Source organism: Mytilus californianus, unplaced genomic scaffold (genome assembly GCF_021869535.1).
Source record: "Mytilus californianus isolate M0D057914Y unplaced genomic scaffold, xbMytCali1.0.p SCAF_7, whole genome shotgun sequence".
In the NCBI taxonomy this organism is placed as follows: Eukaryota; Metazoa; Mollusca; class Bivalvia; order Mytilida; family Mytilidae; genus Mytilus; species Mytilus californianus.
Genome location: NW_026262723.1, coordinates 36,037,599 through 36,058,003, shown reverse-complemented (window position 1 = coordinate 36,058,003; position 20,405 = coordinate 36,037,599). Strand labels below are relative to the sequence as shown.

The following is a 20,405-nucleotide window of genomic DNA, read 5'->3' as shown; positions in this document are numbered from 1 at the left end:
TTGGTTTGATCCATAAAAAGATAGGAATCATTGAAAAAGTTTTGAATTGTAAAAATCCTCACTTGGTCATTCTAGGTTAAAGTGTTCATTGAAAACTTCTATTACAATAATGGGCAGAGACAAATTATTTGTTTGTTTTACAATTTATAAATTCTTGTCGGAATTTTATAAGGCATTCAAAACTCTTTGATTGAAAGCTCATTTCCCTAATCACGATATAATTAACAGTCATATAAGTTAAAGGTGTGAAAATAAATGTTCCTGTCATAAACAATATTACCTACGGGCAATATCCCCGTACTTAATTAATCCTATTGATTTTCAATCACCAGTAAACCAAACTATGACAACTTGCAGTTATTTTTCATGAAGAGTTCTAATCAATTTTAAAAAGTAAACTATCACTGATAGTCGATATATTTATTATTGATTTTATCAAAATACTTGTATCTTATTTCAATAAAAACACGTGTTATGTTACAATGTTTATCGATAGTCAACACTATACCACAACTGCATAACATAACCGGAAATAAACATCCGACTCCATACACATTTCTCAGGATTATTCTTCGTTGAATTCTTAAATTCGTGGTTCGCTGTGACCCACGAAACCCACGAAAATTGGTATACCACGAATAAAAAATGAATCCACAGTATGTACTGAACAATATATCAAGTTGCACATACATACAGTAGATATTAATTAAATGCATATGTAACCAGAAACCTCACTAGATGTTGCTGTGCCCTTTACAAGTCAGGAAACTTGTCAGTGGTTGTCATCAGTGATATCTTAAGTGTTTTTTTTATCCTTTAAAGAATTTGAGATTCATAGCAGATATTTGCATTGGCAGTCTCTGGTAAATTTTTTCACAACCTGTCTCAATGTAGACAGAATTATTGCTTGATATATTGTAAAGACACCTCTGAATGCCTGTTGCAATTATTTATGTTCAAAAGGAAAACACTATAAAGAAACTTACTAGCACATCCCATAATGTGCAAAAATGCGGCGGGGTTAAACATATTACACACTCAAGTACCTACACTTGAGTGTGTAAAAGAACCTGTAAACTTGTAAGTTTGCTTGTTTCCAAGGTGAACTATGATATAAATATTACCTTTGTTTGCTACCAATTGAAACTAACAATAGTTATTGTCAGCCAATCAAATCATGTAAAGGTAACAAAAGGATTCACCAAATAAACTGTTGACAAAAAGATATGTCCACTTGTGTTTTATTTCAATAACAGTCTGTGCCAAACGCTGTCGGTCCAACGGTCCTGACCAGTGACCAATGAAATAGACGCAGGTCCGTCAAATCGTATGTTAATTCCGGTCTGTATGTCTGGTGTTTTGACAGTCTCGGTTCTGCGACTTATTATCATATTTTGATATGAGTGAGCACAGATCGATAGAAATGAAAACTTCCAGGTCAAATGTTTACTCTGAAGTATGTTCAAGGGGCCTATCCCCAGTAGGCCCTTGAAATGTAACATGACTGACGAGGGAGGCAATCATGACAAAAAGTGGAAATATGCAATTTTTACCATGAATATCATCATAAAACAACACAGTACATTTAAAAACATAAACAACACAATAAAAAGCTTAATTAATTGATTTTTTTTTCCAGACTGACAAAAAATCTGTTCGGTCAGACAAAACCTACAACACTGTCTGACCGAATGTCAGACAGAAACCAAAAGAGTTTGGCACAGACTGCAATAATATATTAAATGCAAATGTTGAGATGTAAAAAGAAAAATTTAACATGTAAACTGGAAGGCCAAATTCTTATGAGGACAAAAAACACTAACTGACAAGTTTCCGAACTTAAGAAGTGAGATTAATCTGGTTATTAGTATCTACTAGATGTATATATGTATGTGCAAAATGATATCGCTTTGTTTCACTTTCCAGATATAATGTTGCAGGCTTGACAAAAAATCAAAATGATTACCTCCATAGTAATGACATTGTTTGTATCGGCAGTAATTTTCCATTCAAAAACTTTCTCTTGTGGGAGGTATCCAGTATCATAAAAAGGTGATTTCAAATGCTGCACTGAGGTTGTTGCTGTTAACATTTTCACATCATTAAAAACTTCTGGAACATCTAAAAATATTGATTCATTAGTTAGCGGTACATTGTACTATAAAATCAGTGTCAAACTGGCAGCAAGGTATCCATCCAGTATCTTGATTATATTGTGATATAGGATATAGACCTCTATTCTAGATATTGCAGGATATATTTACCCATTGTTTCGATATTGCAGGATATATACCCATATTCTTGATATTGCAGGATATATACCCATATTCTTGATATTGCAGGATATATACCCATATTCTAGATATTGCAGGATATATACCCATATTCTAGATATTGCAGGATATATACCCATATTCTAGATATTGCAGGATATATATATATATATATACCCCTAGTTTAGATATTGTAGGATATATACCCATATTCTAGATATTGCAGGATATATATATATATACCCCTATTCTAAATATTGCAGATTAAAGACCCCCTTTTCTAAATATTGCAGAACATATACCACTATTCTAGATATTGCAGGATATGTATCCCCTATTCTAGATATAGCATGATATATAACTCATTACACATTCCAGATATGGCAGGATGTATACCCCCTCTTCAAGAACTAGCAGGATATTTAACACCTCTTCTAGATATAGTAGGATATATACCCCCTATTCAAGATATGGCAGGATATATTGTTACGCTGCCTCCCTGGTGCTAGAGTCGGCCACCAGAGAACACAGGGTCACAAAGAAAAAGAGAGTAAAAGGTTCTATAAAGTGCAAGGTTCAACGTCCACTGTTTACCGTCGGACCAAAACACGTTACAGAAAGGGAAATCGTATACTTGTAGTTATATATATATTCTCAGTTGTTAAATAAAATATCTGAATAAAATAAAGTTTCATATTTTATTAGCACTAAAATAAACATCGGCGGAGAGAATAGGTCTGGCAGGCTCGATCACTTGTCTGGTCGGGTTCCCGGTAATGGTTGGTCTTACAATAGACAAACAAACTTTTGATAATAACAAGCTACTAATATATAATTCAACAGTTAAGTAACAAGGTTGTCACTTATTTGGACTCTTTCAATAATCCCAATTTAAGGACATTATCACCATTTCACAGTATTCAACATCGACTTATCATCATAAAACATCTAAAACAAATATTAAATATAGAAAGCAACAATTTTTACCCCGTCACTAACAACCTTACTTAGGACTGTCATTAACCACCTTAGCACCGTCCTCCACAACTTTATTTATTACTATCACTAACAACATTAGCACCCTCACCGGCAATATTATTTAGTCTCGTCATTCATAAAACAATTCCTATCGCTAACAAACTTAATCACTGTCAATGGCAATATTAATTAACACCACCACCCACAACCTTAGCACCGCAACCCACAACTTTAGCACCGTCACCGGCAACCTGATTTAGCACCGTCACCCACAACCTTAGCACAGTCACCGACAACCTTAATTTGCACCGTCTATATAACTACATTATAATTAGCACCGTCACCGGCAACTGTATTTATCACTGTCACCGGCAACCCGATTTAGCACCGGCACCGACAACCTTCAATAAAAACAAAGTTAACTTTCAACGCTTGGTTGTGATTATCAGACACATTTTAGCTTCTATTCAAATTTGATACTTTCCAACTTTGCCAACCCAATCCGTCGGTTCTGTTGTTGCTTTTGCTTTTATACTTCCGACTGACCAATGGCAGAGCTTGTTACATATTGTTTACCAATCGGCAACCATGGATCACACAAGGGAAATTCCCGTAATGTTGATATTATTTGTAAATAAAGGCAACAGTAGTATACCGCTGTAGTAAACATGGATTGATCTTCATCAATAAAGATGGGTTTTGACTTTAAATACATAAGTAGATCATTAGAAGAGTTTTATTTGAGTTTATATTCTAATAAGGTAACTACCGCGAAAATATGGAATCAGTACGTGAAATAAAACTTCTTAACAAACTAACATACACAAATCTGTCGTATTTTTGAAACAACAGCCAAAATAACAAATTACAAGTCTGACATTACTTGCAAGATTAGGCATCTCACTAACATCTATCGTTTATCCTCAATAATTTCAAGAAACTATACAGACATAGATTTTCAATAAAAAGGGGGGAAGGCCGACCCCCTATTCTAGATATGGCAGGATGTATACCCCTATTCAAGAAATAGCAAGATATATTCCCCTGGTTCTAGATATGGCAGGATGTGTACCCCCTATTCAATATATGGCAGGATGTATACTCCTTTTCAAGAGATATAGCAGGATATATACCCCTTATTCCAGTGTATGACACAGCCTGTCACCCGGTCTCCAATTGCGACCAAAATCTAAATGGGGCAACCAGAAACTTATATTTTCTTCTGTTATTTTCTTCTTCTTCTGGAGTTTGAGTCGTTAAAAACAGTACATCGCTTTTTCTATTAGTCTTAAACGCCTAAATGATCCCTTTACTTCCATCGATACTCTCAGAGGTTACCATAAAACTTGATCTACATGACGTACCATCGGTTTTCTCTGTGGTTTTTATGTTCCATCATGGTGGAAAACAATAAAGGTTTGGGTTTTCTTAAAAGAATCTCCAGTAATGATTAAAAGCAGTCATCAAAATACACCAAGTAAGTAAACTAATATAAAGATATATTCGTTAAATAATAATGATCCAGACTGCCAACAATTGTGTAACACTACGGTTTGTAGATTTACTTTACAGTTACTTTCTACAGTAGGCTAGAGATGGTGTATGGTTTCATTTCTTTGCACATTTTCCTGGGGGAAGTGCTGCCCAATTTTTTTTTCAATCTGGACTTGTCATTTTCAGCCATTTTTTTTTAAAGGAGGGGTTTCATATTTTATTAATTTTAAAGTTAATGGTGATATTCATTGAAAATACTGATGCACCTCATAAAGGGTAAACAGCTCTTGATTGGGGATCGTGCTAAATTCAACTGAAAATACTTTTGTTCTTTTTTTTAACACGTACTAGCAAATTGATTCTTAAAATTTGTAGGTATGAGCACTTTTGAGAGACAGAATATTTATATAATTCAGAGTAACGATTACTAGGTGGTCAAGCAGCCTAACTCTAAAAACATCATGAAAATTGGTAAAGAGATGGCCCACATACCACCAATTATAATTCATGAATATTCATAGATTCTTAAAACATGTAAAAGACTAACTGATTCTACCTAATAACTTAGTCGATCATATTAAACTTTGAATTCTTGATTGTCAGATTTATTTTCAAATATATTCATCTCAATTCACAAATTCTAGTCTTGAAATTGTGCACTTCTATTGATCATGTTGATTGTGCATGTATTTAGTTCATAATGTGAACAAATTATTTTTGTAGATTTGATCCATTGCCTGCAATCAGATTGTGGAATGCCTGTGGACTTAGGAAACCTCTGTATATGGACGAAAAAGAGAGGGACTTTATGAAGGAAGTAAGCAGAGCTTTGAATACCACAATATTAAAATGAAGCAGTTCCGTCTCAATAGGAGGATTATATAAGAAATGCAAAAAATTAAATGGGTGCAGAAAACCCATTAAGCCTTATATATATCAACAAATATATACAGTCGACAATCGTTATGTCGAAGTCAGCTGGATCAGGGAAATATTTAGAGATCCCTGTAGTTCGACTCAAACGAATACCTGAAGTTGACAGTTATGTGTTTAATTAAATTCTGCGCAATTGATTTGATGTGTAGTCATGTGATCGGTGGTCGTACAAAATACTGGAAAACTTGAGAATATGATATTAAAACATTACTAGTAAACAGTATGAGACTGTTTGGTTTTGGGGTGACCTCTTCCAAAAGAAAACCTGATTAAACGGGTGATACAGCGGGGGTGATTGATAAAACGGCTTAACGCAGCACTAAAGACAGGATCTGCCAAGGGCTGTTCCATTGAAACATACATGGTACCCATGGAAGGCACTTTAAAAATGGAGTAACCACCTATAGAGGCAAATTAAAATTTCACGTTAATACATTTCCACTATGCAAAAACAAAGATGACACCCACCCATAGTTGAGATTTGGAAGTGCCTTCCCTGGGTCGCATGTGTGTTTTTATGATACAGCCCTTAAGACCAAACATATGACAGGGAAAAACCAGAACGTAAATTGTTTCGACACACAGTGAAAGGGAAAGTGCCCTGGTTCGCTGGATATAAAAACTAAAACTTGACCCCATAAAAAATCATAATGAAAAATTACCACCAGCATCTAAATATCTTGCCAAAAAAGTTGTTAAAAGAAACTGACCCCAAGTTTGAAGATGTTGAGCAGCAATTGAAGCCAAAACAATTAAAAAGGTACAAAGTGTTGTGTAACACAGAGCAGTGTTCACCCCATGATTTTATGATAGAGCTGTGGTAAGCGCATGATATTAGATTGATTCACCGTATGCGTTTGCTACATGATGTAACATTTGTACTGCCATGTTGGGTATATAGTATTAAATAGACAAAAACTTGGTTTTTTTTATACATATATTCATTTGCAGAAATGGAAATTTACATTTACATTTTAGTTAGCATTGAAATTTAAAATGCCAAATAATTGAAGCATTTTGATTTGAATACCACCCCATCCCAATTTTTTTAAAGAGTAAGTATTTTCACAGTAGGTATATCATTTATTCACTTTTAGTTGTTTCACATATATTCATATATTTCAATTACAACTTCATAATTTACTGACAAATATATAAAGAAAGACTTAAATAACAAAAAATTTGATGTTATTTCTTACTTTTATTTTAAGTGGATATTATACATCTTTTAAATTTCAATCAGCATGTACAATGGGTAAATTATTTCATATCAAAGAACAAAAAAGTACCCTTTCCAAAATGAGTATCTTATTGTAATTAAAAAGACATTTTAAAAAAGGCTAAAATATTACAAGAGTCACCTGATAGAAACCTGTTTTTTTAAAGGAATAAAATTCTTCTTTTTTCTTTCTGAGGTGGTTTTTTCAATAAAGAATGCTATTTGTCAATTGAAATATTAATAATTACCAATACTAAGATTTGTTATTGAAATAATTGCCACTAGAAAATATATGACAAGATTTAACAATACTGGTTTTAGTGCATTTCCCCTAATTTCAACTTCCTGTTTTGACAATGGCTGAATGTTTATATGAATCATTAAATGAATGCAATTTTAAATCCAAGCAATCCTCTGATAATATTGGATTAAAATAATTTTTGAAGTACTACCAATTGAAAATTGGATAGCAAGCTCGGTATATTTATATTCATTTATGCAGAATTGTGTTTCGTTTGTCCTCCATTAGATTTAGTAAATAGCGATGCAAGGACAAGTTTTCATCAAAAACAAGCTTGTAATGATGAAGCCCTGAATAACTTGAATATATTTGATAAAGGAATACAGATCCAATAATTAAGTTCTAAACACCAAACAGTAATGCAATAATCGTTTATGCTTCAAAAGTGGTCAGAGTAAGGATAAACTTTTCTTGAAAACTTTAGAAAATATTTCTTTGAGTATATTTCCACACTTTTCATAAAATTTGGTTCTTTTCATTCTTTTAAGTTAAAAACTCAAGAAAGATATGGGTCTTTAAGAATGATGCCATTTTGTTATTTCATTGAACTGGCCCCTCCAATATTTGACATCATTACGTAAAATAGATTAAACAACCAGACGATCACATGATTGAAATTGTACAGGTAAACAGAGGAATTTGAAAATTGTAAATCAATAGCGCTGTGTTGTGATTGGATACTGCTGCGGTCTGTCCCAATACCACAGTGCTGAAATGCGATAGTGCTGAATACCGAAGTGCTAAATCGGCCTGGGAAGAACACTGTGACAGCGTATAGTGTTGGTGAAAAGGAGAAGCCCAGCCCTCAAAGTAGCTTCTGAAATGAAGTTGCCAACTGGCCACTAGACATGAAAATGTAGTGGCCAACTCTAAAGTTTCAGTGGCCAGGAAATAATTTCAGGTTGCCTACATTTTTTTCTAACTAACAACCCTTGTGAAATAAAAGTTTTAAGTTTTTGTTCTGTGTTTTTATGTTGTCGAGTGTAGAAAATAGTTTGTATAAATCAACTGTAAAATAACCACATGATTTATTTTATTTTATTTCATTGTACATATTGTACATGTTTTATAACAATCTGCGACGTTTAGCGGTTGTCCGAAGCCCCAGTCTACATGGTCTAGTAAAAATCGTATCAGACTTGTGCAGAAGCACAGGTGATTGCCCCATCAATCAAGTGAACATCTGAAATCGTTTGCGATATTGTAGCCGGTATTTTATTGAATCTATCAGAACATGTTACAAAATTGTCACTGACCGTGTTTCATCTGTGTACCGACGAAATCGAGAACGAGGCTTGACCATGTGCTTTCAATAAACACAATCTATCAATGCCAATGGTTTTCTTTCTAACGGCACGTAATAGTCAAAGTTATGACTGAGTGCAAAATACAAAGATAGTGTGCCATTTTCAGTCAATGCTTACAAATGACCTACAATTACCTGATGCAATAAAGCGCTGACAAGATCAAGCTTAAATCTAAAGGACGCTTGAAATACAGTATAAATTTGAGTTACAGTCAAGAGCTCAGACATTTTTTTAAAACCAGACTCTGATCAGGGCAAAATTTCCGAAAATTAACGGTCGCCAGATCTTCAATATTCTAATAGCCCAAATGGTGACCAGTTATGAATTTTTGGTCGCCAATCAGCTTTTAAAGTCACCCTGGCGACCATTTCAGTAGACTAAAATTGAGGGCTGAAGCCCGATTCTGACTGAATTTTATTTAAAAAATTGAGAAAAAAACGAGGGTTAATGTAGTAAGATATTATGAGTGCTTTGGAATGGTACGCATTTTTCTGTTCTTATAAATTGAATTTTGAATAAAAATTAGACCTTCTAAGAATAAAGGAGGACCTTTAAGTATTTTTGGTCAAAGGTCCTGGGGCTCTTTTCACAAAAAATCTTACGACTAAAATTGATCGTAAGTTAAACTGAAATGTTCACGACTTACAAGTGTTTTTACTCGTAAGATTTTTTTGTGAAAAGGGCCCCTGGACCTTACATTGCCTTAAGTAAATTTTAACCCCTGTTTATGGACACCTGTCTGTTGTTGAAGACAATATGTTTACTCTAGATGTCTTTCGGTTATTTTTATTCTTGGGTTGCTGTCTGATTGACATATACTCTACATCCTCTTTTTATTTGGTAAGGATGTCTTGCAGTGTTTTGAACTTCAGTTCTCCTGAAAGATCAATATATTATGTAATGGAATAGTCCACGACTTCTTCAATTAAAGAAGAATGTGTACGAGGACATGAATGCCCCTGCTCAAGCTTGCTTATAAAACGTGAAAGTACTTTTTGAGAGCATTTGATGTCACCACTACTGCGGAAACCAAAAAATTTACAATTTTCCAAGTAAAGGGGCATAACTCTAGAATAGTAAGTGACCCACAAGGGCAAAACTTAATTGCCCCTTTGCCTTCAGACAGGAACATAAAAAGACTCAATTCAGCTGGGTTTCAGAGGAAATTACGGAAATTTTTGTCTTGTATCAATAAACTAAAACATTTCAGATGGCCTCACAAACCTGTTGTCCAGGAAATTCTGAACCCTCCAGATTGTATCACTGAGCCATCCGTCACCAGTCTAATATTAAACACATTGTCTGAGGAATAATATACTGGCTGATCATTTACAGTGCCTGTCAACTTGGCCAAAAAAATCTCTCCCTCTCTTCCACCAGTCCTAAATTCCATAACATCAGCATTCTTTTCAGTATTGAATGATTTCACCTGTAAAAGATTAACAAATATCTTTTACTCATTTTTATTGACAAAAATACTAACTTAGAGAACGTAAACCAATTTTGGGATGTCCTTACGGACGTATAGATGGACGTACAGATGGATGGATGTACAGACGGACAAGTGTAACACAATGCCCCCTCCACTGTGGTGGAGGCATAAACAGTCAAGATATCTTCAAAATGAATCCCTGAAAATTTAAACTATGAAAGCCTTGCAACTCATAAAACTCTTCATAAAGAGTTTGGCCTCAAACCTAATAATGATAACAAATCATATAAAAAAGCTGCCTTTTTTTAAATTCTGTATATCATCTTGATAGTATTGAAAATAAGGCCAGACATTTTTTATTGTCTGTTTAACAAGATCCGCCGACTCACTTTTCCAGATTTCAGAATAAAAATAAAAATAGTGCTTCTTACTTTTATTTTTATTTTTCCCACTGACTGTAACGAAATTCTCAGAACAAAATAAAATCTGTATAAATCGGTAATATTTAATTTTTACCATGTCGATGAAACAGCAATTTTCATTTAAAAGTAAAGAAATTCAAGGCAAGAAACGATATATTTTCTTAAAAAAAGATTTTTAAGCCGGTTGCCTGTTTTTCATACAACACGAGAGCGTACATCAAATCATTCTAACTTTCGGCAAAATCAGTTATTACTTCATCAGAACTTGATGAAATTAGCCTGAAGTAAACTTATTATCCATCTATTGCATTAAAAACCGTCATATTCCTTTCCAAATAGCGTATCAAACATCGTTTATTTTTGTAAATTTTACTTTGTCCGACATTTATATTATTGGGCATATTATTCTAAAACTGCGGATCGGAGTCGCGATTTCATCGGAAACGGACCCGCTATGACCGAATTCCGGATTCTTGCAATAATGACTATGGACGCATGAATGGCACTGCTGATAGACAAAAAATTATCCAAAAGGAAAAATTACGCATTCCACACCCATTAACATACTTTTGGTTAGATCTTCTTGATGTATATATATTTCCATGTATATGCATTGTTTCAATTTATAAATTTATTTAACATATAATAGCCTGTATGACTTTATTTCAATAGTTAAAGTTTATTATATGAATGTCATGTAGAAAACTGTATGTTGTATCAATTATATATGTTATGTGTACCGGTATATGCCCCCCTGGGGACCTAATTTGGAAAATAAAACTTATCTTATCTTATCTTATCTTATAAGTTAAATTTGCTCAAATCTGGTACTATTACACCAGAGACATATATCAAGTCTCAAGTTTTAATTAATTTTTTTTTATTAAATTTAATATACACATGTGTATATTTGTCTCTGCATACACTAAGAGGTTCCTGACTGGGTGACAGGTATATACATATATAGTGTATATGCAGCAGGTTAATATATTTGCCTTGTGCCATGGATCTATATTTGTGGAAATACAGAATCAAAACATAGTTTTTATGTTCATATTAATAGAAGGGTTACTATGCTGGTCTGTTCTCATTTCATTGTATTTTAATAAATTCTAAAAAAAAAAAAAAAAAAGGTCACTTATAACGGTATTATTTTTATTTTTAGTGTCGACTGGACCAATTTTGCACTTTTATTTTTTTTTTTTTATTTCGTCCCCTCGACCCTATTTTTTTACAAATTTTCTTGTTAAACAGATAAAAAAAAAGTCTGGCCTAATACTGAGTTATGCCACTGCACAGTTTCTTTAAATCATTGGTTAGTTTGGTAATTTAAACGAATATTTCAACAATAACCTGCCCTGTTTGCATTACCATTTTCATTAAACCCTGAAATCAAGGGTAAAAACAGTAATTTGACATATTCTATATATACACATAATGAACATGTGAACTAACACTGGTAGACCTATTTGGAAAAACCCCACGATTTTTGGAAATTTGGAAAAACTCCGGTGTTCTTGGAGAATCTGCGCGAAACGGATAATAATTAGAGGTTCACCGTAAATTTGCGTAGATTATGCATGTCATCCGGAGATTTACCGTGTCGGCGGGAATTAGCCGTTTGTCTGATAAAACTGGTGTGTATTGAGTCATCAATAGAACCAGTGATGCGTGAGCAACGGTTATTAATAGATCGTTGTATATAGATGTTTACAGAATCCTTTATTAGTGAGCGACGGTTACTAATAGATTGTTGTATTATGGTACAGATTATGATATATAGATGTTTACAGAATCTGTTAAAAACAAAGTAACTGTAATCGTTTGAGATATAAGGAATTTTCAAAAATATATCATAAAATTTTTCTGTAAATTTAGATAGAAACAGATTATATATATCTCGGGTTTAGATGGTTACTTTTTTAATAAAAAAATCATTTAAATTACATTTGCAAATTGGAATTTTTAATACGATCTAGTTTACCTGTGTGATCCATTAATCTTTGTTGATGAAATGCACATTTATACCTCTAGGGGTTGAAGGCATATATAAACAAAACAATATGATTCGATTAGTTAATAACAAGTTGCGAATTGTAGTCTGAATGTGTATATATGGTCCGTGGACACAGTTATCATCCTTAGATTTTCGTTGTCTACAAATATAGTCCCTAGTGTGGACAGTTTGATACAGGTGTCAACATTGAATAAAGCTTTACATTTCGGAAGGCCAGGGGAAAGATTTAACCTTAGTTGATACCAGGGGTCAACCGGTATAGCAGTATGTTGGTAATACACCAACCCGTCGTTGCATAATATGTATATGTTGTATTTACGCACAATGCAGTGCATGCAAATTCGATTTCGCAAACTCGTGGGTTGTCTTTTAGACAAAAAAGTTCCATTTAAAAGATATGAAAGTTGCTTACATGTATACCTCAATGCACTTCTTGTAAACTAATCTGTTACATTTCGAAAAAAAAATTAGTTTTATTTAAAAGATTGGAGGGTTATTTCACATGAATAAAAGTTCTTCTGATCATTATTGTTTTTTCAATTATTTTTGAGAGCGCGATCTTAAAACTAAGTTGGTCCTGACATGCATGGAATATTTGCCACTGGAAGTTAAGTAACCAACAATCAATCATCTTAAAAAAATTAAATATGCCTGAGCGATAATATTCTTTTAAATTTTAATGTGAAAGACAGTTTCGCCATTTATTAGATTGCACTTTAAAGTGTATATACATTCTGGGATGAGATTAATTTACTTTAATTACCAAAAAAAAAAAGAAATCATGTTACGTTTCTTTTAATTAAAAATTATACTGAATCAAATGTAGAGGACATTTTAATAATGAAATAATGCACGTCAAAAATATCTGTAATCAACTTGATCTTAAACTTGAATTCGCTCACAATAGAGAATGTTAAAAATAGCTAAGATCAATTGTGTTGACTGCATGAGATTTTCCAACGGCGGGAAATATCATGTAACTATAAACACAGGTGATGTTATTGACCGATTGTGGAATGTCAATTTAGGGTTAAACTTGATGTGTAATGATTGACATTATTGTGCGCGTTAAAGTTGAGGCTCTAGAAGGTTCATTTCAATAGATAACCAAAAATCTAAAATCAAGTTTTTTTTCAAATCAACGTTTAAGTTTTGAATTTTGTGGGAGGGGAAACTTTATTTTATTTGTTTTTTAGGGGCGAAGGGGCTTACCATAAAAGTCTATAGGAAAATTGAATAAAACAATTTCTATAAGGTCACAACTTGTAAACTAATGAAAACAATGATAAAGCGACTTGAGTAACTGTTATAAGATTGCAATTACATGACTGTTTTTTTTTGTTTCAGGAGTGGGAGTGTGATTACCTTATTATATATACTTGAGATGTTCCATTTTCAGCATTATTTTTTTTTTTAGTTTAACTTGTTCTCAGTGGCGGATCCAGAATTTTTTATAAAAGGGGAGGGGGCACTAACTGCTAATGAGGGGACCCGAGCCAGTCATTCTTAAATGATTCCCTTTATAATCAACATTTATTTTCCAACAAAAAGGGGGCGGGCACCGTGCCATTCCCCCTATATAGCCGACCGTGCAAGGGCTGTATAGCCAGTCAAGGTTGTTAAAAACTTCCATATATTTTTATAGCCAGTCATGGTTGTTAAAAACTCCCATCATCCACATTCCCCACTAAATCCGGCTCTGGTTCTATTAATTGCATTATATCTTCTTCATCATAACTGTATCGGGAGCATTCGAGTAAGGTAGCACTCCATAGATAGGTGTGTAGTTTCGCATGTATGACACAAACAGTTGGCCTAACGTATTAGAAGGCCAGGATTGGAAGATTATTAAACATTTGGTGGCTCAATTTTAATTTTATTTTCTAACTGTGGAGTGCTACCTAAGCCGTGGTCTGGGAAACCCTACCCAATTTTTAAAGGGTGTTCCAAAAGCACATTAAAACTTACATTTCCAGCATTATACAGGTCCTGAGGTACAATTTTTGGGGGAGGAGATTTCAATTGCTGTTCGTTTGGTTACTTTCCTGTTACAACGAAATTTTCGTTTTTTTTTCCATCAGATTTGCCCCAATTGTCGATTCTGTTAACCCCACCTAGACCCTCACAAGCAATGTTTTGTCTTTTTTTTTTTACCACAAATATTTATACTTGTCAACAAATTAGACAACTTATTTAATTAATTTTTGTATGTCGAGTATAACTTAATAATTTCTGAATGTTTTTTATATATTTATACCACTTATTTTATAATCAGAATTCGCTAACTTTGTTATATTTCTTTCTAAATATAAAAAAAAATCCTGAATACATGTACCCCAAATCCCTGATAGGCTCCCTGAAACACCATACCTATATCAATTTAATTAATTCTTAAGACAACCATTTAACTTCAAAGGGGGTGGGGGTGACTGTTTTTTTTTCTCATAAAATCATATTCTGATCCCCAATTTGATGAGAGAAAAAAATATTGTGGTCAGGCAGATGACAAAAAAATATACTGAATTCCAGATTTCCCCATCCTGTTTATTTTGAAGAAAAAAAATTGCTTGGTAGCAGTGGGGAATAACGTTGTGTTCCAAATTATTTCTGACTCAGACCAAACCCCCTAACCCCTTGAATTTAAATGTTGCTCCTATACACGTTACTATCATGAATTTTCTATGTTTCATGTATATTTCTTCGAGTTAGGTACCAGGGCATACGTTGTGTTCAAAATTATAAAAAACGTAGAAAATTCATGATTCATGTACGTGTAATATGTCTCAAGAAAATGGATTGAAGTCATATAACAAATTATTTATTTGTACAAAAATACACAAAGGCAATGAAAACCGTATGTGTGCCAAGAAAGGTCAATACCAATATGTATGACTCAACTCGGAGGCTGATTCAGGTGGGGGGGGGGGGGGAGGCTGCCCAGGTCCCTCCTTATGAAACTACATATTTGGTAAATTCAGACTTTTATTTACTTGTTTCACTTACCCGAATAATTCAGTCGTTATATTCTGCTGATCTACGATTACTTCATTAACAAGTATAGGAGAGATCAATTATGGGGAGACACTGAATTATTCGGGGTTGGTTCCACTCCGACCTTTTTTAGTTTGTACAATATAGCAAGTTTATTTAATCCATTTCTCCGCTGTTTTCGTTATATATATATAGCACTTTCGTAATACTTAGGCTAGGTCTCAAAGAGTGGGTCATAAATATGAACATGTCTAGAAAAATACTGGGAAGGTAATACCTTGGATGCGCCAACTAATAAACGTGTCAACGCTGTACAAAAGGATTTATATAGTACATATATATATTCTCCCTCACTACGTTTTGTCCAAATATAAAGTAATTATATTCTATGGCACTAACAAAGAACATAAAACCTAATGTAGTTGTGCTACTCGCTATAACCTTTTAATTCTCAAATACAAGCATAATAACAATATCATAATTACAAATACAAATTCCCATTAAATCATCCATGAATACACGTGTCTCTTCTTTAGGCTAAAGCGAGAGTTGATGGTCAGATATATATAGAAGTTTTTAACAACCTTGACTGGCTATACAGCCCTTGCACGGTCAGATCAATGGTCAGAAAGATGATTGCACGGGTTTTAAGTGCACACAAATGGTCACATGTCCTGAATATTCATGAACGTACAACGAACTAAATTTTATATATACAAGTCCTTACTGTACCACAGGTGTCCTTGTGTAATGAAATTTCAGCGTATTGGTGCATGATCAGGTGGTTAACTTGGATTATCAATGAGCGATAATTAATGGCTATTTTAAGTTAATCATAAGATAATGTTGATTGAACTTTTTTTTTATTATTTAATAATGAAAGCTTTTTCAGATATATTTATAGGGAGTGATGGACAAAGTTTCAACTCTAAATGATAGTGTTCTTTAACTCATAAACAATAAAACAAAAAATTAAAGGCATTTTAGGCCCTTCCGCCAAACAGGAAAGATGCGCATGAAAAATAAGTGACTGTGTATGAATTAATTTTAATAGTAGTTCACCATGCAAGAAGACAGAACGTATAAATACAATATAGTTTTTAAAGTGTTAATGGAATAGTGTGCAGAGGCGGATTTAGAGGGGGCAAGGGGGCCTGGGCCCCCCTTTTCTGGAAAAAAATTGGTTGATTATATAGGGAATCACTGAAGCATGACTGGAGCGGGCCCCCTCTTAGGCAGTCAGTGGGCCCCCACATATGAAAATTTCTGGATCCGCCACTGGTGTGCTAGCTATAATAAATGATATATTTTTTTTACTACTTTCATTTTTTTTTAATCCTTGGTTCGTCTATGTGAAATAATCTAGCTTCATCAGGTACACACGCGGAGAAATAAAATATTGAATTGATTTGAGTACCGATATATTAAATGTCTCCTTGGTAGCTGGTATCCCTTGAGGGATTAATAAATTGAACTCGTTTGTGCCGGAATAGGTAATAAATATATTTATTACATTGGTTGCAATGAATTACATTGATTTCCCATTGTAATAAAAACCGATAATTTCACATGTGAAATAAACGTGGTTATTTCACTCCTCTGACGTCATACAACAATAGGCGTTGTCAAGACGTCGATAACGTCGGATCAAAACAAATTGTGAATGCGTAGAAAAAGATATAGTTCCTTACATTTTCTACTTTAATTTCATAAAAAAAAGCCATTTGCCAATGTAATAAAAAGAATAACTAATCAAAGAATTCAAATATCGAAAAATATTCAACTCGTTACCGAACAACACTGATAATTAACTCATGCGCTACGCGCATTCGTGAATTAATGTGTTGTTCGGTCACTCGTTGAATATTTTTCTCTATTTGAATTCTTCGATTATAGTTATTCTATAATTCATTTTACAGATTTTATGATTATTAATCAACTTTTGGTACGGTAACAACTTTTATTTTTTTTATTTTCCTTTTGTTTCAATTTGAATTTTCCCTCGTTCTGTGAACAAAATAACACGGCTACACATTTTAAAACAAAACACAATTATAGTTCGATCAACACTTTGACTTATTATACTAACTTAGTTTAGTAAACCCAGATAAACGAGATGCATGCTCCTTAAAATCATTTCAGATATTCTATGGAATTTTTAATTCACCAGTAAATCAGAAATGTCCATCTTAAACATTTCTTTTTTTATTTGATGTGTGTTATATCATGTTAAATATCTAATAATGCACATAAAAAATTCTAGGTTTTTGCGATGTCCAATATTACGTGCGATGATGTGTAGCTGCATGGTAGATACTACATGAATTACATCATTTTGATTATCTTTGAAATCACTCACACGTGGCGGTTTACACATTACACACAATATACGACTTAAAATACCTGAGGCAATTTATACATCCGTTTATTGTCCCTTTAAACTAGCCAGTGTATCTGTGGATGATGTATCTTTGGCTCCATTGACAGACTCCCATATAGTCGAGCGCAGATCCTGGATTTTGAAAAAAGAATGTGGGAGGACGAAAAGACAACATTAGAAAAGGGACTAATGTATAAAGTTTATATTATGCATATACCATTGAAGCAGCCTCTGATAAATTGTCATCTAAGACGGTATAAATTAAAATTCTGTTTGACAGGTCACGAAGAGGAGTTGAGATTTATGCGACACATTTTATTCAATGTCCTCACAAAGGTAGTCTATTTCACATGTTTTCGGACATTAAATCTATTTCTTGTATGACAGTTTGCTGACTGTTAACACCATGTTCAATTTATTTTAATTGACAAACATTTTGATATGGTTCCATCATTCGAAAATAAGTTATTAAAATCTCAGTAGGTTCAAAAACTACTAGATTTTATACCACAGAGTGCATCAAATACAGGTCACAGAAATGGGCTCTCCTACTTGATTTCACACTTTGGCAATCTAAAATAAAATCTAATCAGTCAAATTCTCAGTATCATAACTTCATCTAACAGCAGAAGATATTGCCTTTCAAGATAACTGAGTAAAATAAATATTCTTTCAAACAAGATAGTGTAGGGAGTCTATTTCAAACCGACTCGCATGAACAAATTCAATTTTATTTATATACTTCCTGAATGACATAACTCGAGAAGTATTTGCCACTGGACATCAATTTAAAAATTAAAAAGAAACCAACGAAGTCAAAATAAAGGATCTGTATGACACCGTACTGCCCTGCTCAGACAGTGAGCAAAACTCATACCATATAGAATTTATAAAATACCCCGACATGACAATTAAAAAGACAACACCTTTAAAAATTACAAGCTCCTGACTTGCCAGGACAGTCATAGAATGAGGAGGATTTAAACCTATTTGCGATAGATCAACCCTCCCTTAATCCTGCGGTCACCAATCCTGTAATGTTAGACTGAGAAAATCCATATCCTTTGCTTTATAGGATAGGACTGGGCCTCCCCCATCCTTTTTTTCATTCATTTCCAATGATTGTCGACTTGATGTATAGCCTCGTTAAGGATGTACTTGTGTGATGTTTAGGAATTTGTGTTTAGCTTGTTATGTTTCTTTACAAAAGCTCTTCCGACTTATAGTATCAATTTTGAATTCTAGATTTTTTTAATTTCACCAAAGTAGATCCTTCAGCTAATAAGGTAAGCATATAACATCGCAATGATGAATCAGGTGCATCTTCACAGAGTTCAAAACCGAAAATCCATAATATTTCCGTTTTTTTAAAGTTTCTCACATAATACCCTTTTCGCTTAAGAAAAAAAAACAAACAGAAAAACATAACATTTTCACCCTAAACGCTTTAAAGTTGCCTGAATACAACACACACACACACATGCCATGTCGTGACATCACCATTCTATTGATTTGAATAACCGAATACACACATTCCTGTCTTAATATTACCAGTTATTTGGTGTTTTGAAATCTAGGTCAGTGCATGAAATAAATTCTATCACATTTAATACGTTCCAAAATTCCAGTTGACTTGGAAAGATCCTATTTCTAAATTGAATTGATTAATTTAAAAGGCTTGAGCAAATAACATTCGAGGACGTAACTTTATAGCAAGGAACTATAGAATATGTAGATTTTCTTTGAACACATACGAGGGTCTTGAATATGGGGAGAGGGGGGTCTTTCAATCCTGTTTGTCTTTTAATTTGTAAGTCATCTGTTTTTTTCTATTCTTCATATTTTTTCACATTATTCTATATTCTTTATTTTCTTGGCGTCTATTTTTCTTTACTTTTCTGGTCCTATGTTGTGCACTTTTTGTCCATTTATATTCTCTATTCTTCTATAAATCCTATCCAGACCCTCATAAACATACATAATCAATATGTTCCGCTCCTAACACCACTTGACATGGATATAGACAATTGTCATCCATGGGGTTTTCTCATCCATTATGAATAACTGCTAAACGAGTCCGTTATAAAAAAGATGTGGTATGATTGCCAATAAGACAACTCTCCACAAGAGACTAAATGACACAGAAATTAACAACTATAGGTCACTGTACGGCCTTCAACAATGAGCACAGCCCATACCACATAGCCAGCTATAAAAGGACAAAATACTAGGAGTCCATTACTTCTGATATTACATATAGATATGATTTATGTATAAATACGCAGTCACGTATAAGTCCGATGCTAAATTGTTGGCTTTGTCGGAAGGCAAAATATTTAGCCCTATACTGACTGGAACTAGTATATACAACTGAAAACTAGATAAGTGATGAAAATCAAGGAATCTATACATGCTGTAACAGCAAATCTGAACAGAACCAAAACACATGTTAGTAAAATAATATACAACTTGCATTTCAACAACTGTTATATTAGTAATTATTAATGATGTAATTCGTGAATAAATTGTCCTACACAGTGGAACAAATGGGAAGTCTAAGTACTTTAATGTCTGCAGTGTCTTCCCTAGAAAAATTTTCATGCATGGTGGGTCCATGATGAATTTGCAACGCAGCACGGGACACTTCTTTTTCCA

The 20,405-nt window shown here is 33.5% G+C and overlaps 1 protein-coding gene across 1 annotated transcript in view; it reads right to left on the bottom strand.

The window, feature by feature from the left end:
• The window catches only part of LOC127710082 (uncharacterized), a 467,780-nt gene that overhangs the window by 387,361 nt on the left and 60,014 nt on the right, over positions 1–20,405 (bottom strand). The window contains exons 8-9 of the mRNA XM_052215826.1: positions 9,733–9,937; positions 1,967–2,121 (exon numbers count right to left, since the gene is read on the bottom strand). Of these exons, the coding sequence (XP_052071786.1) occupies positions 1,967–2,121; positions 9,733–9,937 (360 nt within the window). The remainder of the gene's footprint in view (positions 1–1,966; positions 2,122–9,732; positions 9,938–20,405) is intronic.